At 49.7% G+C, this 22,199-nt stretch overlaps 1 protein-coding gene across 3 annotated transcripts; it reads right to left on the bottom strand.

Moving 5' to 3' along the window:
* Nucleotides 1–1,660: 1,660 nt before the first annotated feature.
* NEIL2 (nei like DNA glycosylase 2) lies at nt 1,661–22,193 on the bottom strand. 3 transcript variants are annotated; one of them, XM_010995168.3, is made up of 5 exons: nt 21,984–22,193; nt 12,185–12,324; nt 9,722–10,059; nt 4,502–4,698; nt 1,661–2,640 (listed from the first exon to the last, which is right to left on the bottom strand). In XM_010995168.3, exons 2-5 carry the CDS (start codon nt 12,320–12,322, stop codon nt 2,300–2,302), a joined length of 1,014 nt encoding a protein of 337 aa, XP_010993470.3. In that variant the 5' UTR covers nt 12,323–12,324; nt 21,984–22,193; the 3' UTR covers nt 1,661–2,299. The 3 variants fall into 3 exon arrangements, with proteins under 3 accessions (XP_010993470.3, XP_031297974.2, XP_010993472.3); XM_031442114.2 differs by lacking the exon at nt 21,984–22,193 and adding an exon at nt 15,013–15,177; XM_010995170.3 differs by lacking the exon at nt 21,984–22,193 and adding an exon at nt 14,569–14,932.
* Nucleotides 22,194–22,199: the final 6 nt, after the last annotated feature.

Below are 22,199 nucleotides of genomic sequence, written 5' to 3'. Positions count from 1 at the left end.
GATTATTCTTCCATGTTTTGCTCTATGAGCTTTTGTATGGCTTGAATTTTTGATCTATTTTTTTAAATAACTTTTAAAATTTTAAATAATAAAATAAGGATTCTCCTTCACCTTCTTGGTCCTCTAACCGCTCTGACCCTGACGACCTTCAGCTGTGGGTTAGTCCAGCATCCCTCTTCCTTGTCTTTGACCCTGTTTCTGGAGATCGCTGGACGAAGTCTGAAAGGAAGCAACTACTCCGGATGGTCAGTGTGGCCCCAGAGCCTTCCCTTCAACCCTAAGGGGCTCTAAGTTTACCCCTCACAGCTGTTACAAACCTCCGACGCCTACTCCGCACCTGCGAAGGCCTCACCCCCAGCTGACTGTCTCTGGGTCGCTTTTCTTTCCTGTACGAGCCCAACATCTCTAAGCACTGGCACTAGCGTCTCCCTCCCTCCTGATTTTCCCCTCCCCCGATCCCACACAAATCCTCACATCATATGTCTGTCATCAGGAACTCCTCCCTGACCGCCTTTCTTAATTCCCTTCAAGGCCAGCCTTCCTGAAGGGCCACCCTCTCCCCCGGCTCCCATCCAGCCCTCAGCCCCTGCAGACTGGCTGCCACTCTGCACACATGGCTCTTGAAGGTCATCATGACCTCAGATTCCACCTGCTGCCAAACTCAAAGACTTCCTCTCATTCGTACGGACCACTGGCTTCCCTCGAATTTCTTTTTCCTCCCGTTACATCTGATCTCCTGGTGGCTTCTGCCTTCCCTTGCCGCTTGAACAAGACCTTCTCCAAGGATCCCCTGATCGCCATCCTTCTCAGGCTGCATGACCACCCTTGTTAACCTTCTCACACTGACCATCAGCTCTGAGGAAAGTCCCCATGTCCACGCCTCCAAGCCTGCACTTGTGGGGAGCCAGGCCTGCTTCCTGGCTGTGTTGTCCCCCAACTTAGGTGTAAGCACCGAGAGCCCAAGGCGCTGGGTCTGACCATCTCAGCTCCCCTGAATTTCTGTCTCAGTTGAGGATGCCTTCCTCCAGCTCCTGGTGCCAGGCCTGAGCCACCCTCAGCCCTGCTCCCTCTCCCCAGTGTCCACATCCAGAGCCTGTCACCATGACAACCACCCATCTCTCCTCCCTTCCACGCTCACTGCTGTTTCTAGTCCCACTGCTTCTTTTCTCAGCAACTGCAACACCATTTTCCGTTTTCTTTTCTACCTGTTGAAATGGGTGCCCACCTACACGCAGGCTGTGATGCCCTGCCCAGCCCACCCCTCCAGTCCCTGACGACGCTGAATTAAACGGTCCGTCTGGGTACTACCTTTGCCCCCAGCTAATGCCTGGCATAGGTGGCTTTCCCCACTGTCGATAACTCTCAGTGACTGATGACAGACAAGGGCACAGGAAAGCCACTGTCCTCAACTTCACTCACACAACTCGCTACCTTCCACGTGCCAGAGGCTGGGGCAACGGAAGTGAAACCCTCCCCTGCTTCAGCAGCCTTCCCGCCTGTGCCCGCACCTGGGGCAGGAGAGCAGGTGCGTGTTCACCCTTGTCCCTGCCCCGCACCTTTTACGTGGATCCGTCAGGCCAACCCAACGAGTCCCCATGGCACCGTCGCAAAGAGTGACTTGTAGTGTAAGAACCTTGACTGCCAAATAAAGACGACAACACAAAGTAACAAAGAGCTTTATTTCGTGTCCCGGTTTCTTCTACGTTTAGTTAACCTGAGGGGGCATCTCTACAGCCCTTGATTCCTGCACATCAAAGTCACAGATACATCACCGTGACAGGAAAACAGGCAGCTTTTTCCCAAAGCGCACTGGGAACACCAGGCAGGGGGCCAGGTCCCTGGTCCCCCCACCTCCCGCCTCCTTCTCCTGGTGTCTCCATCCCACGGGGAAGGGTCCAGGCAGGAGGACCTCCTCTCATGTCACCCCCTCCTCACCCCTGGAGCCCCCTTGGGGAACAGAAGGACAACGCCCTCTTCCCGGTCCTCATGGGGAGGGCCTTAACACCAGCCGACGTTTCCAAGCTGGGCACAGCTACCTTCCACAGGCCCACATTTTTGTGGCCCCACTGTCGTTCCGAGCGGTCTTTCCCTTAACTGCCACTGTGATCTGTCTCACCTTCCACAATGGTAGAATTAGCTAGGAATAATTAACCAGAACTAGAACAAAATCAAACTATGGCAGCTGCCTCAGATTTAACTCCTGTGAGATGAACATCAACAGTACAGCGTCCCTGAGCCACCCCCTCCAACTCCGGCACGCAGCCCCAACATCTACGTCCCCTTTCTCGGCACTCCGGCATCACGGTCCCTTGAGGGCAAGGTCCTGTGAAGAAGGGGCCTGAGCGCCTGGCTCGTCCGGGGACAACCTGGGCTGGCACTGGGGGCACCACCAGGTGAGCCTCTGGAGGCCCCCAGGGGGCCCCAGCGCCTCCTTCATGACCTGGTGCCCGGCGGGGCACTGCTGCTTCTGGTAGACCTGCGTGTGCTGCTGTGTGCCCTGGAATTTGCCCTGAAGCCAGGCTGCACTGAAGGCCAACACATGATCCACGAGGGCCTCGAGGCGCGGAGGATCCAGGCGGGAACCAGGAGAGAGAGGGTGGATCCCAGCTCTGTACAGGACCTCGTTCTTAATGATGTTCCCTGGAAGACAGCAGGGAAGGGGCAAGGGACACGTCCATCAGGAGACCTGGTCCCCAAGGTGACAGAACAGACTGAAGGCGTCGGGTGGCAGCAGGAAGCATCGCAGGAGGACCCAGCGTGTCCCCGGGGCTCCCTGAGTCTGCCTTCCTGTCCGCAAAGCACGTGTGCTCACACTTACCTCTGGGGTTGTTGCGAAGATGAAATTAGACAAAACTCACATGTGGCCCAGACCTGACTGCCTGGACCCCGGCCCAACTGGACCCCAGCCCAACCAGACCCCAGCTACCTGACCGGGGAGTCCTTGCCTTCTTTAGGCTTCTGTGCCCTGGCCTGTAAGATGGGGGGTGACGTACCTGGGTCTCGTGGGCAGTACATGAGAATTCTTTCTCCTCTCTCTCTCTCTCTCTCTCTCACACACACACACACACACACACACACACACACGCTGAGCACGGTGCTGGTGTAGAGAGAGTACTCAATAAACACCAACTGATGTTATTATTATTATAAAATGTCAAGCAGAACGCTTCACACGCAGCAGGCGTTCTGGAAGTACTGCTGTGTTATTTTTCTATTCCTCCCTTATTCGCTGTGAAGCCAAACTTGACCCCTCCTTCCAGATTCAGCACGTCTCTTCCAAATGTTCCCACCGTGTACTTTCTCTAACCTCTGCCAGGCGTTTATCACAGCCTCTCCAGGTCACAGCGACCAGAGTCCGTGCGTGCTGGGTGGTTAATAATGTCCTCAAGGAGAGAAGTGGGCTTGGTGGAGGGCAGGCACTCAGCACACCAGGGGCGGAGGGCTGGGTAAAAAGACTGCTGGTTCCAAGACTTCATGATCACACAAAATTTCTCTCCAAAGTTCACTGGCGACTACCTGAATGTCACTTATTATGCTCAGCTGTACTCTTAACATGTCCTTGGCTCTCCTTTCTTCTTCTGAATGAAGGGAAAACGAGCAAGTAACCATCCCAAGGAACAGCACTAAGGATGAAACCACAGGCCTGGCACGTCGGGGTCACTTGAAAAACGGTGGCTGTTACGATTATCGTTAGTAAGAAGAGCGGGTTAGCAGAGCGTTAGCTTACAGACCCCAAAGACTGCTTCTGGGAGCCTCTGCCCCCTGGGTGCAGGGACTGGATGGTCCCACCACGTGCAAGGCCGCCGTCTGCTGAGCGCCCGTGAGCTGAGCTGTGAAGCCAATGCGCCCCCTGGACATGGGGGCGACGCGGTCGTCACCGCTCCCCCGGCCGCCCGCGCCCCCGCCCTGGGCGTCAGGAACGTCACCCTCTCGGAGCCCCGCTAACGAGCCGCCCCGGTGCGCGGAGCACTCGGCTCTTGTCCCCACCTCGGAGCACTGCCAGGCCCACCGCTCGGGACACTTGCGCAGAGGACGCCGGGCCGCTGAGCCCGTGCCCGGTGAGAGCCGGCGCGGACCCGGGGGCCGGGCTCTGACCCGCAGGCAGCAGCGTCCGCCCGGGCGGCCCGGGAGCAAGGCATGGCTCTCCTCGCAAACCGCGCACTTTCGGCTCCGAGCAGATGCTCATCAAGCACCTCCGGGGGCCGGCATCGTGCCAGGCAGGGGAGGCTTGGAGGATGGAGGGGATGTGACCCCAGCCCTTTAGGAGGTCACGCTGCGGTGTGACCGCAGGCCGACTACAACCTATAATACACCTAGGGTAGGAGAGAAGTCAGAAACTGCCTCATCTAACTCCCTTGGTTAAAAATGAGGGAAGTGAAGGTGAAGAGATCAGGTGATCGCCCAGCAGTGCAGACACCACGCTGGGTCAGTTCTGTGCCTCCTGGACCAGTGACTTGTCCACTAAGCCAGTGGGCGGGGCTCCCCCAGCCCTCAGTCCTACCTAAGCCTGAGAAGTATCTCTGGTCCAACAGCGTATAGCAGACAGGCTGATCCCGGCCCAGAGCCTCCAGTGCTTGTCCCCGATGGAACTCTTCCGACAAGATGTCAGAGGTGGGACTGACCACCGGGGAAGAGCTCCAAGACATCTGGCAGTTATAGAAGGCCAGGAAGCCGCCACCGCCGAAGTGCAGGACCAGCCTGGGAGGAGAGAGAGGAGAGGACACGCGTGAGCACAGTTACGGCGGCGCCGTCAGCCACACACGGTTATGACAGCATCGTCAGGTCCCCAGTGTGCAGAGCGCCCACTCCACGGTCAGGACAAACCTGGGGAAGCTAAGGTCCCAGGAAGGAAAAGGGATGGCTCTGCCAGGATCGTAAAAATCTCAGGGCTAAATGGAGTAATTCAAATACAACTTATATATCTCTCCTTCTTCCTGATCATTGCACGATGTGCTCATGGAAGACAACCTGGGACATGCAGGAAAGTCTCAGGTCCAGGAGGTGGGGCTACCTGCTCAAAAGCAGGGCTTGTTAGGAAGGAGGACAGAGAGACGGATGCTAAAGAGACACCTCTCCCAGTCCCAGGCCAGATTTACCCAGAAAGACACCCCCACACCCTCCCGCAGGCTTCCCAAACTCCAGGGACAGAGGAGAAACCTTATGAACCCTGATAAGCAATAAAGGGTTACTCTGGGAGGGAAGACAGACTATCGCTGGACTCCGAGACTCATGTATCTGACCTGGGTGGTAGCTTATGTGAAAGGAAAGGGACAACTTCAGAGCAACGGAGACTCAGAAGAACACCTATGTGTGGCATCTGAGGTAATTACTCAAGGAAGACTGCCTCCCGATGGAAATTAAATCGGCAAGGGTCTCAGGATGCAGGAGGTGGAAAGCAGACATAAAGATTAGCACCAGGCTCCGCGATACCTATTGTGAGACCCAAGTGGCCTGAGAGCTGCAATCCAAGTGTGAGGAAAGAATTCTCCAAACAAAAGACATCCATTTTAGTGTGTTTTTAATATTAATTAATTTAATCATACACAATTAACAACATAGTTAATTCACGATCTGGAACTGAAATTCTAAACTATCTCAGCAAACGCAGGAGATGGGGTGGATAGCACAGAAAAGCAGAGACGTATTTTAAAGGTCTCATCTCGGAGGGAGGGGGAAGGAGAGTGCGCAAAACACTGGTGTTAATAAGGGAGATGATTATTAATCTAATGTTATTAAAAAATGGATACCTATTAACTGAGGGGGAAAAAACAGGTATCACTTACAGATAAGGTTATTGCCAACAGAATGGGGATGAACAGCAGTACTTCCAAACTAACAGGGGTTACAAAATAAAAGAAGAAAAGAAACATGACAAATCCAACAGAAGAAAAGGCAACAAGGGATAATGGCAAATGACAGAAAATCCACATAGCACAGCTACCCCATTTCAAAACAGGGAGTTTCAGCTTGAATATACAGAGATACAAAAGCCTGCTATTCGCTGTTTATAAAAAACATACCTAAAATAAATGAAAAACGTACCTACAACTAAGTGGAAAAAAAGACCAGGGAGTGGACTCGCCAAACACAAAGCAGCACTGTTAGCATCCAGGTGCGCAGAATTCAAGACCAAAGGCAAAGAGAAGGCACGGGGTTGTTTATTATGGTGAAGCTGCAAAGAACCTAGGAAACTCAGGCCCTGACACCTGGGACTCAGGGCAGCAAAACACAGAGACAAAAATGCTTAGAAAGACAAGGAGAAGGGGAGGGTACAGCTCAAGTGGCAGAGCGCATGTTTACCACGCATGAGGCCCCGGGTTCGGTCCCCTATACCTCCTCTAAGAGTAAATAAATAAACCTAATTACCTCCCCTCACCAAAACAAAACAAAACAAAAACAAAGACAGACAAGGAGAAACGACAAAACCACAACTACCCTGGGGGACGTCAATGCTCCTTTTCCCGAGTTTGGCATATTAAGTAAACAAAAACAAGCAAGTATGGAGAAAACTCACGTTATCAAAGCAATAACTTGTTCTTAACACTTAGAGAATGTTTTACCTTTTTAAACCATTTTTTAAATCGAAGTACAGTTAATTTGCAAAGTTGTGTTAGTTTAAGGTGTACAGCAAAGTGATTCAGGTATAAGCTTATATATATATTTTCACATTTTCTTCCATGATAGGTGACTACAAGATTTTGAATACAGTTCTCTGTGCTGTACAGTAGGCCCTTGCTGTTTATCTATTTTATATACAGTAGAGTGTATATGTTAATCCTAAACTCCTAATTTACCCTTTCTCCTCAGAATGTTTTACTCTTTTTAACATTTTTTATTGATTTATAATCATTTTACAATGTTGTGTCAAATTCCAGTGTTCAGCACAATTTTTCAGTTATTCATGGACATATACACACTCATTGTCACATTTTTTTCTCTGTGAGTTATCATAACATTTTGTGTATATTTCCCTGTGCTATACAGTGTAGTCTATTCTACAATTTTGAAATCCCAGTCTATCCCTTCCCACCCTCCACCCCTCTGGTAACCACAAGTCTGTATTCTCTGTCTGTGAGTCTATTTCTGTCCTTTATTTACGCTTTGTTTTTGTTTGTTTGTTTTTGTTTTTGTTTTTTAGATTCCACATATGAGTGATCTCATATGGTATTTTTCTTTCTCTTTCTGGCTTACTTCACTTAGAATGACATTCTCCAGGAGCATCCATGTTGCTGCAAATGGCATTATGTTGTCGGTTTTTATGGCTGAGTAGTATTCCATTGTATAAATATACCACCTCTTCTTTATCCAGTCACCTGTTGATGGACATTTAGGCTGTTTCCATGTTTTGACTATTGTAAATAGTGCTGCTATGAACATTGGGGTGCAGGTGTCATCCTGAAGTAGATTTCCTTCTGGATACAAGCCCAGGAGTGGGATTCCTGGGTCATATGGTAAGTCTATTCCTAGTCTTTTGAGGAATCTCCACACTGTTTTCCATAGTGGCTGCACCAAACTGCATTCCCACCAGCAGTGTAGGAGGGTTCCCCTTTCTCCACAGCCTCTCCAGCATTTGTCATTTGTGGATTTTTGAATGACGGCCATTCTGACTGGTGTGAGGTGATACCTCATTGTAGTTTTGATTTGCATTTCTCTGATAATTAGTGATATTGAGCATTTTTTCATGTGCTTTTTGATCATTTGTATGTCTTCCTTGGAGAATTGCTTGTTTAGGTCTTCTGCCCATTTTTGGATTGGGTTGTTTATTTTTTTCTTATTGAGTCGTATGAGCTGCTTATATATTCTGGAGATCAAGCCTTTGTCGGTTTCACTTGCAAAAATTTTCTCCCATTTCGTAGGTTTTCTTCTTGTTTTACTTCTGGTTTCCTTTGCTGTGCAGAAGCTTATAAGTTTCATTAGGTCCCATTTGTTTATTCTTGCTCAGAATGTTTTACTTTTAACGAACATTCTATCTTCATTTTCGACCACAAAATGTAAGCAAAGATCAACTACGTGTGTGGCTCCAAATCTTGGTGCCAAAAGTAGAAAATTTACAGGCTGCCGCCCTGATCATAATCCAATAAAAAAATAAACAAAACAAAACAAAAAAGATGACCCCCAAACACTCAAAGATCTGAAACATTAGGAAATACTCTTTCATATGGAGTGCATGAAACTGTTATTTATTTGAAAGACCAACAAAGTAGATGAAACCGAGGCAAGCCTAATAAAGAAAAGAAAGGGGTGGAGGTGGGACCAAAGCAAAATACACAACATGAAAGGAGACGTAACCTGAGAGATTCAAAAAATAAATGAATGACACGTGTTCGCTCTGTGACAATAAATCTGAAACCCCGGGAGAACAGCCTTGTTGGCGGAATAGCATTTCAAACCCTCTGGCTGGTGACAGAGTCAGCGATCAGCTGGAGCCCAGGCTCAGGCCACGAGAGGTTTGCTGCGGGTTTCGGAGAAAGCTCTCCTTGCTCATCTGAACTTCCAGAAACAACCTTCTCTCTCCCTCTTTTCTTGCGTGGTTGGAAGGCCCGGGGTGGCAGCAGTCCCTTGTGGACAAAACCAATATGCAGGAAAGTTCAAAGACAGGAGGATCCCAGGACCGGGAGCCGAAGGCCTGGAAGTGCACCAACGCTGGGGCCCGCTCCCTCTCTGAACGTCTCATCACTCGGGGGGCAGGGGCGCCGACCTCCGCAGAGCTGAACATCTGCGCACACAACTCACAGTCGGCCCTCCGCAACCACGGTTCCGCGTCCACGGACTCAACCAACCTTGAAGCAGATCGTGTAGCACTATAATATCACTACTAAAAAAAAAACAACCCTGAATAAGCGGCCCCGAGCAGTGCACACCTGTGTTGTTCAAGGGTCAACTGTATGTGAGCCAAAACATCTCAGCATCGAAGCCAGGCTGAGCTACTTCACAGTGCACAGCATCCTGCCGGCCCGGAATCACACCATAAACAAAGACCATCACCCTGACCATAAAAAATATGATTGTGAAACTTTAGAAAACAGAAAAGTGATCTGACTTTTGAAGAGAAGGGGGATCTTTCAGCAGGAAGAGAAAACTTAAGAGCTATCAAGAGAAATACTGACCACTGACTACATAAAAATGAAACATCCTGAATGCCAAAAGGTGCAAACACCATCGAAGGGCACAGACAGGCTTCAGACAACAGAGGCATTGGTATATCATTTGCACAGAGGTTAACACACCATATCCAACAGCCCCTACAAACTGATCGAAAGTACACAGACAACCCACTGCCACCATGAGAACCTTCATTCTCTGACCACTCTGGGAATCTACACCAAGGAAATAACCCTGAACATGGATGGAGTTTTATGCACTGATATCCTCAACATTAACAGATTAAAAACGGGGGTGATTCTGTCCCTAAATTCAGAGAGCACTGGTCAAGCCATAAAACACTGTTCAGGGGCCTCCCACCCTCAAGGGCCATGCTTGTTGGGAAAGTTCCCCCAGCTGTCTAAGCTGCCAGGATGGTCTCCACCCCTATGGCTGCAGACCACAGTCTACTCGCTGTCACAGTGGACAGAGAGGCGTCTTGTCTCTCCCCAGCAGTGGCTGTGGGAGGGCGGGCTGGGTGCCCCCTGAGCATGCCCACGCCGTGGGGTCGTGGTGAACCCTGCAGACCCTGCACAGACACAGACAAGCACAGCCCATGGCCGGTGCAACCACGCCTTACCTCGGAATGGGGTCCCTCCAGTCGCCCCTCTTGTTTGCCTTCTTCGCTCTGGAGAACTCGTTCACCCAAACGCTGCCAAACAAACCAAACCTGACCTGCAGCCACCTCTCAGCACCTCCTGCAGGGGTGTCTTCCCCCAAATGCTGCGGACCATCGTCTCCGCTGGGGAGCGCATCGGCTCCGCCTGGGGACAGGGAGGACTGCTCAGAGACTTTCTGCTGGTGCCCGGCCTCTTCCTTCTGCTCTGATTTTTGTAGAGGCTCTGGCAGCGGGCTGTTGCCAGGGGACACAATTTGTTCATCTGGATCAAATCTAAGGAATAATTTCTTTCCATGGACCTAGAAAAAAACGAACATGATCTAAGCCTTTGCTACAGACTTACTTGTGTCCTCCCAAAATTCATACGTTGAAATCTACCTGCAAAGTGATGGTATCTGGAGGTGCAGCCTCTGGGAGTTGATCAGGTCAGGAGGGTGCAGTCCTCTTGAATGGGATTAGTGCCCTTATAAAAGAGACGCCGGAGGGCCCCCTCACCCTCCCTCCATGTGAAGACACAGCAGGAAGACAGCTGTCTATGAACCAGGAAGCGGGCCCTTGCCAGACACCGAATCTGCCAGTACCCTGACCCTGGACTCCCTGCCTCCAGACTGTGAGAAACAAATGTCTGTTGTCTATAAGCACCTGGTCTGTGGTGTTCTGTTAAAGCAGCCCAAACGGACTAGGAGAGTCTTGTAGACTCAGAGAGGGGAAGACTGGACAGGTGTACGCAGACCTTTATCCTTGTGCAAATGTCTCCCCTCTTGACTCCTGCACGAAGCTTTTCCAAGTTGTATATTTGCAACTTGGCTTTTGCTTTTTGCTCCAGTGGCGGGGCACTGAGCACATGGTTTTCAAAAGGATTAGAAGCAAGAAGAAGAATTAGATCAGCAGATGAAATAGATCCATGCTCGATACGGGGCGACCCAAGAATACCTAGGGGGAAATGCTCCCAATTTTTTCATGAATTAGCTAAGAAGTAAATACCAATTATCATTCTTGTATTCAATGCATGATACTTTTCCTTTGTTAAAAATATTCGGCACACACACATGCATGCCACACACAAACTGACAGCAGCCAAAGACAACACACTGTAAAATTCGGTACCTTCCACCACCCCCGAAATTGGGTTTGGTAGAAGGAACAGCCACAAGAGACCTCACAATAAAAAACTATAATCAATAAAATTGAATACTGATATAACAACTGATTGATGAATCAAACCATCACTCTAAGATGCATTCCTCTATAACACTTTTTGCAGAAATGGAAAAATCCATCCTAAAATTCCTATGAAACGTCGGGGAATCCAAACAGCTAAAACAATCTTCCAACCAGGTTGGGAGCCTCATGCTTCCTGATTCCAAAGTATACAACAAAGCAACTGTGACCAAAAGATGAAAATACTTCACCCCATCCCGATGAAAATGATTTCAGCAGAAGAAAATGAAAACAGACAATGTATGAAATGAACGTTCCAACCTCTGTGCATTCTATTTCCACGTTGCCAGCCCCGTTCTGTAATGTGCATATGGCCAGATTCCAGGATAAGCCTGTTCTGCATGACCCCAAACTCAGGCAGTCTTTCAGAGTTACAACCCAAACATCTGGCATTAATAATAGAAATGCCTGTGCTATTTTTTGACCAAAGGTACATGCATAAAGATCACAGTTCTGACAAGATCTCCCATTTGTCAATTAGTATGAAAATTACCAACCGTAGCAGTCTTTTGAAATCCTCTCCCCAAAAGAAGGCATTATCTTTCTAAATAATTCCAGAATAACTTACCTGCAAATCTGAGCACAGCTGTTTGCTGCCATACCTCAGAAAAGGTTTAATTGAGCTGACATAAAAATCAGAGCAAGGAATTAAGTGGGCATAATAAGAATTTGCTCACAGAAAACATTTTCTTGATGCAAATTCACCAATGTTGCTGTAACAGTGATGAAATATTTGTCAAGTGTCCCTCAGGGTCAAAACATTTACCAGGTCAAAAAGCCTAGGTCGGGAGACCCCTGCACCCTCTCCAACAGCGGCAATTTCTACCGTCTGTTTTCAATTCCTGTGACACTGTGGGTATTTGAGTCTAACTGTCAACTAGGCTTATCCAATGTGCCAGGCCGTCTGCTAGGCACAGAGGGGAACACAGAGGGGCACACAGAGGAGTGAATCTCCACCCCTGCCCTCAAGGAATTCAGAATTCACAAGGAATGAAGTTCTGACACATGCTGCGACATGAATGGACTCTGAAAACATCAGTGAAAGCAGCCAGTCACAAAAAGACACAGCCTGCATGATTCCATGTATGTGACATGCCCTCAAAAGGCAAATCGGTAAGACAGAAAACAGATTAGAGGTTGTTTAGGGCTGGGGGTGGCTGAGGTACAGAACGAGCCTCCCCCAGAAGAGAACGAGGAACTCACCTGGGTGTCCTGGAGCCACAGGGACTCAAAGCTGGCAGGATTTAGCTTCTGACTGCTGCCCCCTGTCCTGACCACTTGCTGCCCCACAAAGGGGGAGACCAGATGGTGAAACTTCCTCACTGATGGCCCCTCCGGCATCTCTGCAGGCAGAAAGGGGGAAAAGAGGCCCCTGACTTAACTGGTTTCTCTCTAGTATTTCTGATGGCTGTCAAGCTCCAAGCTTTCAAGCAGCCATTTTTTGCCACCAACTTTAAGAGAATATATGGCCAAGAGGGTGCGGAGAAAAGGGAACCCTCCTACACTGTTGATGGGAATGTAAACTGGTACAGCCACTATGGAAAACAGACACTATGGAAAACAGTATGGAGGTTCCTTAAAAAACTAAACATAGACTTACCATATGATCCAACAATCCCATTCCTGGGCATATATCTGGAGGAAACGCTAATTAAAAAAGATACATGCACCTCAATGTTCACAGCAGCACTATTTACAGTAGTCAAGACATGGAAGTAACCTAAATGTCCATCAACAGATGACTGGATAAAGAAGATGTGGTATAGCTACATGATGGAATATTACTAAGCCATAAAAAGAATGAAATAGTGCCATTTGCAGTAACATGGATGAACCTAGAAATGATCATATTAAGTGAAGTAAGTCAGACAGAGAAAAACAAATATCATATAATATCATTTATATGTGGAATCTAAAAAATAAGATACAAATAACGTATTTACAAACTAGAAATAGACTCAAAGACATAGAAAAGAAACTTACGGTTACCAAAGAGGAAGGTGAGGGAGGGATAAATTAGGAGTTTAATTAACAGATACAAACTACTATATATAAAATAGATAAAATTCTACTGTAGAGCACAGGGAACTATATTCAATTTCTTGTAATAACTTATAATGGAAAAGAATCTGAAAAGAATATACATATGCATAACTGAGTCACTATGCTGTACACGAGAAATTAACATGGCATTGTAAATCAACTATACTTCAAATTAAAAATTAAAAAAAAAAGAGAGAGAATATATGGACAAAAAGGGAACGTGGCTGGGGAGGGGGTCGGATCAAAGAGAAGGCCCAGCGGCGGCCGAGTGTGGGCTAGCTTCCCAGGGCTGGTTCCCCTCCCAGCCCGCCTCACCTTTCTTCCTGCTGCGCATGCTTATCAGATACCAACAGTGCACCTCACGTCCTACCATGGGTGCCCTCCCCTTCCACCCTGTGGCACTTGAACAGGAGCTGGCCCTGGTCACCTTTTGCCTGGACTGTGGCCCTAACTCATTGCCAGGTTTCTCTGTCTTCTCCCTCTGTCCCCCAAGACCAATTATTCCAGCCCACTGCTGCTGCTTTATCTCCCCCTTTACAGCACAGAGATGGTCTCAGGGGAGAAGGCTGTAAGGACACAGACACAGATACGGATCCAGCCCCCTCCCCCCAAGGCCACCCCACTAGTAGGAGCGCTGTGTGTGTGATAACAATCAGAACTCAGAACCATGATGAGTGCAGACACACGGTCATGTGAGGTCAGAGCAGGGAGAGGCCACATCCAGCTTAACTACAGACAGCTATCCCTGGTAACTGAGAAGCAGCTGGGCTTGCATTTAAACCCTGATGGAAGGCTCTCTATGACCCCTACCTCTCCCTGCCCCAGATCACCCAAGTTCACTGGGAGCTTGTGTGTGAGACATTCACATGTTGAGTCTGAGTGGTCTGCACCCCAGCTTCTCCGACACAGAAGGCAGCCCCCTCATCCTTATCCAGGGCACATTACTTATCCACCTGTCTCCTCACCTGCACAAGACTGCAAGTTATCATAAAAACCCAAAGAACTAAGCAGTCCTGCCATAGTGGTTGCTACTGCATTTCAGCAATTCTAAAAAACATTTAAAAAATCTCTGAAATGGGGGTGAGTCTTACAATCCATGCTTTCTCATCGTTTAATTAAGCAGCACATTCCAGAATACGTATTTTTAATTTGACAGTGCTTTAGACTCACTAAAATGTGTACCATTTCCCCTAATCAGACCTTTTCCTCGAGGGGCTATCCTGATAAAACTGCGGGTGCTAGCCACCCCGCAGCCGAGCTGAACCTCAGCCAGCTCTGCATCCTCGTCCTCTCCAACGGAGGAAGTTTCTGTCAAAGTGCCCCTCTGAAATGCACCTGATCCTTAAAAATCTTTCGATACTTAAGTATGTTTCTTTTAGTATTTTTTTATGGAGATGGAGAACTGGGCAGTGAGCTCCCTCTCCACGGCCTTAAAAGATCAGAACCAGAAGGGACACAGGTTCGATGGGGACCTGCCCTTGAACCCTCCCTCCAGCGGTTAACTGCGCGAGGCCGGCGGGGGATGGGGGGGCTGCTTAGCGTACCATAGTGAAAGCAGGAGGAGGGGCGTCGCCGGTGCCCTCTTTTCTCGGCAGATCACTCATTCATTCCCTGGAGAGACTCTTAAGATGGCTGTTTTTCCCAAAGCCCCCTCGGGGTGGGGTTTGGGGGGGAGAGGGGTGTAGGGAAGAGAGGGGTGTAGGGAGAACAGGTGTGACTGACGGTCACGGGAGGAGCCTCCCGGGGGGAAATGCCAGAAAGTGGTAAACAGCCAAAAAGAAAAATTCGACCCAGGGTGCGGGCTTCCGTAAGGGACGCTTCTAAAATGCTCGGTAACTGAGTTTTCAGGCCGATAACAAAGTGATGAGGGAACAGCCTGGGAAAGCCCTGCATTTCCGACGGGGGGGCGGGGCCCGCCACCGCCGAGGACGCCCTCCCCACCTGCGCAGGTCGCGCGACCCGCGGGAGTGGCTCGTGGCTGGACTCACCGGCTCCAGGCCCGCCGACCCTCCGGCCGCAGGGCCCCGGGGGCCTGCACGCGGCCTCCGCTCGGGGCGTGGGGGACCCGGCGCCAGGCGTCCGCGCGGGCTCCGCCCCCGGGGGTGGGCGCGGAACGTGCGTCTCCGGCGGGAGCGAGGGGAGCGGGGATCTGCCCGGAGGCCGAGGGTGCGTGACGCGAGGCTCCTCCTTCGGGGGTGGGGCATCTCGAGGCTCCGCCCCCGCGGTGAGCGTAGGAGGCGGGGCTCGCCCTCTGCGGGCTGGTGCGGGGCTCCGGGGTCCTTAAATATGCGGGAGGCTTTGCGCAGGGAGCGGGGAGAGGGATTTGGCCCTTGGCGGGTGAGGACAGGGGGCTCCTCCCGAAAGGAGGTCGCTGGAGGCTGGCCTGGTTCCTGAAAGTGAGCAGATGGCGCGGGGGCGAGGTGGGGGGTGGAGCCGACCGCCCCGGCAGCGTTTATTGTCTTAGGAAGACAGAAAATTAAGTTGCAAAATAGGAGAATTTGGGGTGGTTCAGGCAAAGGCAGGCCTTTTGGTTGGTTTTGCTGAGCTTCCGATCCTGGGGAGGTTAATTGTGAAAAGGAAACATTCTCAAGAAATTTCATGAAGTTTTCATAAGGTGGGATTTTTTTTTTTACTTTACATTATTTAAATATTATTTGAATTTTTATCATAAGCAAATTTCGCTTTCAAAGTAATATTTGTATATTAAAGTTTTATTTCAAAGAATTAAAAAAAATAGTAGAATCTTAAAATAAGTATGGTTCCATTGTTGTTAATTGTCCAGAAAGGATGGGGAGCCAGCACTTTCCAGGAAGTCAGCAGGGAACTTTGGGGAGTGCGGGAGCAGGTATTAGAGAAACTGTCCCAGGTGGCAGGCACCATGGTCCTTGGCTGAGAGGGCCCTGGGGAGGACTTGGCCAGCACAGGGAGATAGGCCCAGTCCCTCCCCGGATTGTGTCCTGCTGTCCCACAGGGAGCACTCTGGGTGGCCCTGTACAGAGGGGCTAGGGCAGGAGAGAGGAGAGGAAGGCCTGCAGTACTGAGGGTCCTCAGCACAGGGGAACCCTGCAGACAGAGGGGTTGAGCTTTGAGAACGTGGAGTTTCCAGGAGGGATCCCCGGAGAGCCTTCTGTTCTCCCTCTTTCTAAATCTGGCCTCTTCTGGAGAACATCCCCACCACAGGACGCCTCCTGCTGTAGGACCAGCCACAACCCAACAGTAGCTTCTGGAGCCCTTAACTCCCCATTCTATAGACTCTGGCTGAGCTGGGAAGGAAGCCAGAGCCACAGCCTTTGCCTCACCTCTTGGAATGAGTGCCTGGTGCCTAAGAAGCTCTCCTGAGGCCAAAGGTTTATTGAGAAACCACATGGTTCACAAGCTTACTTCTGTCATTTACAGTAATAGCTATGGTTCGTTGAGCACACGCACTGTTCCCAGCTTTTTACATATACTGCCTCATTATTAGCTGTGGCAAAGCAAGCAAGTCACAATATCTCTGAATCTGTTCAGGTATGAAGTGGGATATCCATTTCCTGGTGGTATTATGGAAATAGTATTAAGCAAGAATTCTCCAACCCTCATGTGCATACGAGTCACCTGGGAATCTTGTTTAAATGCAGATTCTGACTCAGATGTGTAGCAGGGCCAAAGATTTTGCCTTTCCAACAAGCTCCCAAGTGATGCTGCTGCTGGTCCAGGGACACAGGTGGAGCAGCAAGGACTTGGCGCATAGAGCTTGGCAGTTGGTGGGCACTTAATAAATATTCACTGAATGAATGATTAACCTGGATATTAAATACGAAACTCATCAACTGTAAAGTGTGGTGCAGATGTATGCTGTCACCATTCTAAGGCCATAAAGCTGGGGAGTCTGCCTGCAAAAGGGCAGACTCCCGGAAGAGCAGCTCTACAGAACAGCAGCGAAGAACACTATTCCTGTGTCAGACCTCCTCGGTCCAAATCCCATCCCTCCACGGGCAGAGCCTGAGCAAGTAATTTAACCTTTCTGGACCTCAGTTTCCTCGTCTGGAAAATGTGTACCTCACAGCGCCATGGTGGGGTTTACTGAGATGATTCATATAACTCATTTAGCGCTGGGACTGGCCTGTAGCAGTATCTCCATACGTTATACGTTTTAGTTATTTTCAGCTGCCCCCTGGACTGGGGGCGGCCCCAGAGCCCACAGGAGCCTGGCCTCAGCATGACGGGGGTCAGCGCCCAGTTTTCTAAGGGCCATGGAGCCAATTCCTCCTTCTACCTTTGTGCCCTTTGACTTCTCCAACAGGGTTAAAGTTATAATGCACGTGAACATCGATTAAAATGCAGCTGCCCCAAGGACAGCAAGAAAGGGAGTGAAGGAGAAAAGCAGTGAGGTCGGGTGAGGAATCAAATTGCCAGTGAAAGAGCTCGGGGTCCTAGACCACACTGGGGGGGGGGGGGTTCATGTGTCCCTGGGGCACCAGGGGAGCGTGGAGGGCTGAGAGGGAGGCTCCTGGGTCTATTCCAGGTGCCCCGTTTTGGACCTGTGACTGTGGACAGTAAGCCCTATTCTGCAGTGGTTCTAGGCCCGTCTTTCAATCATGTCTAAATTGGAGAATTTGGAACCAAGGATTCTCCCCCAACTTCTAGAAAGACGTTTAAAGTCTTCATCTTGGAGTGGGATCTAGACCCAGGCTGGGTAGGGTTTCCAGCTTTTAGGTTTCCACGCTTTAGGAGAGGCAGGGATGGAGGGTAAAAGCCCAGATTCTGGAGTCAAATAGACATGGTTAAATCCTGGTTCTGCCTGTACTGGTTTCTGCAGTCTTCAGCGAGTTATTTAAAACCCATGGGCTGTATCTTCTTGATGTGCATAATGAGGATATAGGAATGTTTTAAGTGAGTATCTAAAGCGCGCGTCTGACGTGCAGGAGTGCTCAGGACATGGTAGATACTTTTTTAAAGCAGAATTTCTGGGCTGATTTCAGATTAAATGCTTGACAATCGGGCGGTTCCATTCTGGAGGCCACAAGGGAGAACACCGGCGCCCCCACATGGTGAGCGCGTTCACTGCAGGGACCGGACATTTTTGCCGACCTCCGCGCCCCAGTGAGGGTAGGTGCTCAGTAGGTGCCCCTCTTTCTCTCTCCAGCTCTGTGATCTTGGGCAAGTACCCTCAACGATGGTAGGACAAGAGGGTTTGGACCAGATGATATCCGAGGCCCCTCATGATCTGTGAGTGAGTCAGGCATGGTCTCCCAATCCAGGCATCCTTTTCCATAGCGGGGTTCTTCCCATTCCATTGGCTCCAGCCAGCTACTGGGAAGGAAGCTCACCGATGCCACCCTCAGTCCTTAGCAGCTTGTGTCCCACAGACCCCAGACTCATACCCTTCTCTAAGGAAGGGGCTACCAGGAATTCTTCAGCCCTGTCCTTGTGCAAACAGCTAGATTCTAGGCACAGGACCTCCTGGGGGACCCAGAACCTCCTGGGGGACCCAGAACAGCTCCAGGGGTCTTGACAATTGCCCTGGGACCCTTTGACTGCTTGACTTTACAGCCAAACGGCAAGGTTTGCTGTGGCCAAGCCTGGAGTAGAATTCTGAGACCTCAGAATCCTGTTTTGGGGCTCCTACCTCACTTTTCAAGGAAGCAGAAGCTCAGGTAGATGTGGGTGTGTGAGTGTCCCCTCCTAGAGCCCCTGGAACCCAGAGATGCAGCCAATAGCACCCCGTGGGCCATTTTTAAATAGTCAGAAAGGATTGCCCAGCTAGCTCAGTTGGTAGAGCAAGAGACTCTTAAATAGTCAAAAAGCCCCAAGGTAACTGTCTAGTAGCCGCACCAAGATTGCAGAACAACCAAAACCGAGTGTCTTGGCATTTGACAGGAATTCAGTTGGCTTAGTGTTATCAACTATCTGGTGGTACTTGTTAGCAGAGATTAGCAGTTATGCTTTTTGTTCTCTTTAAAATTGAAGTGCAATGTATATGTGGTTATGTTTTCAATCTATAGATAATGAAGAAAAGCCCAAATCATTACGTAAACATGACAATTTTAAAACATGAGCACTATGGCAGGGGTGGGGTGGTATAAAGGGGAACTTTGGCTGTGATAAGGCTGGAAGCCACATTAAGGAAATCTGCAAGGATGTGGTAGGGGCAAGGGGACAGGATGCCTTCCTGAAAGTGTTTCCAACGCCCACCCCTACAGCAAAGCCTGGGGGAGTCTTTGAATAACACTGCAATGACTTTACATCAAAAAGCACATTAGATGGCATCACTCATTACTTTGTTTAACAGAGTCCTGGTTGCGGGGGTAGCTATTTAGGATTCTGTTATTTCAGTCTTAACCACATTTGTCCCCAGCCCAGCCCAAAAGTCTCAAATAATCAAGAACCCTAGAAATAATGGATATTTTCAGTTTTTTATTTTCATGAGTTCTAAAGGAGAAGGACAGAGGAGGAGTGATAAATCTAAATGTTTTACATCTCTAATTACAACCCATTTCATCTGAGTAACTCCGTCTTCAAGAAGAGGCAGCTCGAGAGAGCACACTGTCTTCGTTGTAAGAGGGGTCGGCGGTATCCCTTCCTAGTACTGCGCTTCATCTGAATTAACTCCTTGCAATCAGAGAGCCACTGATTGGGAACCTGCAACTGCCCAGTGATTTGAACTCTTAAGTGCATCTGATTAAAAACCTGATAAACCGGGAGGGGGGGGGCGGGGCTCACATGTTAGTTTCTCAGGTGAAGCAGGGCCACCACAGCTGGGGGACAGAAGACATCACTGCAGAGCCGGGAGGGAATGGAATGTGGGGGGGTTGGTGGGGGCAGGGGTCTCACACATCACCCTTTGCTCAAGAGGAGAAGCCCCTCACTGGGTCAGGCTGAAGATCTCCCCCGGTAGGAACTGCCACCACTGGCTGCCTCACAGGTTTTTTCTAATCCAGCTCTTCCTGTCAACTCAGCACAGCTGTGGGGTCGCCTCTCTCTGTAAAACTAAACCCATAATCTCCCAGGCGTCAGCCGGAAGAATGAGCTAGCCACGCCCTGACCAAAAGAAAACTGGACTTTGGGGAACTAGGTGCTTTTTAATGTCATCTTTGCTTGGATTATTTAGTTCTTGTTACTGAAATCTTTTTGCCAATGTCCCTGCCACAGCTCCCGGAGGGGACATAAAAAGTCACACGGGAGTCAGGGTGGCAGAGAGCAGCAGTGCTCCCCCGGGAGGCTGTGGGAGAACACAGGTCCGGGACAGGGAGCCCTCGGGAGGACGGACTCCCCCGCCCAGCTAAGCCTGGAGGCTTTGAGGCTGGTCCTTGGTAACGGGAAGGCACGTTATTTGTGTTCTTAAGGGATGAAGGCAGTTTGTGTTCTAGCTTCAAGCAAGGCAAGGATGCAGTTTGAAGAGTAATTTCCAATGTCAGAAAATGATTTAAAAAGCTGAAAGAAAACTAACCATCTCCACTCCAAAAGCCACTTTCCAAATGGCTGTTTTTCATGCAGCAGGAACCAGGTCAATATGTCAAGTTCTGGGGGCTCGGAGTGGGGTGGCATCAAAGAACCCCCAGCCCAGCTCCATTTGGTGAGCGTTCAGTGACTACCAACTTATTTTCACAGCTACGTCTGCCACTACGGACCCCCTGTAGGTGCATGAGGGGGGCTTTCCTGGAAGGAAGCAATGTAAACGATGATTAAAACAGAACCTAGGTTTAAAGATACTCTCCAAAAGTCAAATATTAAGGATTAATGCTCTCCGACTTAAAATGGTTTGACTTGTGCTTCAAAACTTTTGTCATAGCAAGAGGTGAGCCTCAAAGTGGACGTGAGGGATTTCTGAGCCTGGACACACGCACACTGGCCGCTGCAGTCACCCTCTTCGGCCAGACATTTGCTCTAATGAGACCATCCCTGCTAGCCCACCTCCCCATCCTTCCTCCACTGCCCCACCATCCGGGAACTGCATGCTTTTGAGGATCTTGATTGGGAGCAACTTGACCTCCTCCAAGGATACATTTGATTTGGGAAAACAACCAAGTCTGGTGAGCAGGGAGGCTGAATCAAGCTGGGTTTTAGCATCTGGGGTGAAGCATAAGTTATGACCATATAAGGAATGAGGCCAAGCTTCTGGAATTGTGTGTATGTATGTGTGTATATATATATATATATATATCTATCTATCTCCATCTGAAAGCCATTCCTAAAGGGAAGAGGCAAAAATGTTTTCAGCAGACTTCACCCTCAGAAAACATGTATTCCCCAAGCCCAGCACAAATCCTGGGAGGTTTTATTTCTGTTTCTGAATCTCTTTGTTAGTCTTAGTTGCTAGAGTTATCTGTTACTCATCCTTCTGGATGGTAGCTGTGTTTCACAGGTTTGGCCACCGCTCAGCCTATTTGAAGTCTTTTCTGATCTTACATAGAAGAATGGTTGTTTTCATTTTTTTTTAACCTACTCAAAAATAACAAGGGTGTTATGGAAGGTCAAAGGTCACCAGTCCGTCCCCCCCACCCCCCACCCCGGGGTTCGTGATAAGCCAGCCGAGAGGCAGGAAGCCACTGCGAACAGTTCTGAATGGAGGCAGATCTGCTCCTCTGGGTCCCCTTCCACAGGCCTCAGGACCACTCCTCCCAGCTCCATCCCACCTTTAAGATGGAATAATTTAACAATTCTGTAACCTACGAAGGTGAAGGCAACATAGACAAAGGAGAAATTTTCACCTCCTCTCCCACTGGTCTCGTGAGGCATCCCCAGCCCCTCTAGGGGCTTGTTTGGACCAAACCATAAAAGAGAAGAAGCAGAACAACTCAGTGTGACCCTCCACGCTGGCGAGATCACTGCCTGGAGCTCTGCCTCACATGCCAGCCCCTGGTGTCCCCAAGCGGAGCTCTAAAATGCCCCCCTCCATCGGGCAGCAATTTCGGGGCCACAGGAACTTCAGTTAAGGGCTGGTCCATCCCTCTCCTGGGAAGCCAGACCTAGAGGTTACCTGTCAAGGTCGAACACTAGTCAGTAGCAGGGCTGGGCTGCGTGTCCTTGTCACTGGCCCCATCGCATACAGAGGAAGTCTCGGCCAACTGCCAAAAGGAATGCAAGGAGAAATGACTCAGGTGCAGCCCATAAGCAGATGGGCAGGGGGCCTCAGTGGCTCCGGACTGCCTTGCAGAGTGCAGCATTGACCTCCCAGGAAAGACCTCGGAGGGAG

This window comes from Camelus dromedarius, chromosome 36, assembly GCF_036321535.1.
Source record: "Camelus dromedarius isolate mCamDro1 chromosome 36, mCamDro1.pat, whole genome shotgun sequence".
Taxonomy (NCBI): domain Eukaryota; kingdom Metazoa; phylum Chordata; class Mammalia; order Artiodactyla; family Camelidae; genus Camelus; species Camelus dromedarius.
The sequence above is the reverse complement of the archived record's forward strand: the minus strand, read 5'-3'. Positions and strand labels throughout refer to the sequence as shown.

Coding starts and splice junctions, on each gene's coding strand:
- NEIL2 (XM_010995168.3), bottom strand. CDS start 12,322: ATGCCGGAGGGGCCATCAGTGAGGAAGTTTCACCATCTGGTCTCCCCC. Junction 10,060..12,184: donor TGTGGCTCCAGGACACCCAG/GTGAGTTCCTCG, acceptor GTTTTTTTCTAG/GTCCATGGAAAGAAATTATT. Junction 4,699..9,721: donor TGGAGGGACCCCATTCCGAG/GTAAGGCGTGGT, acceptor CTCTCCTCCCAG/GCTGGTCCTGCACTTCGGCG.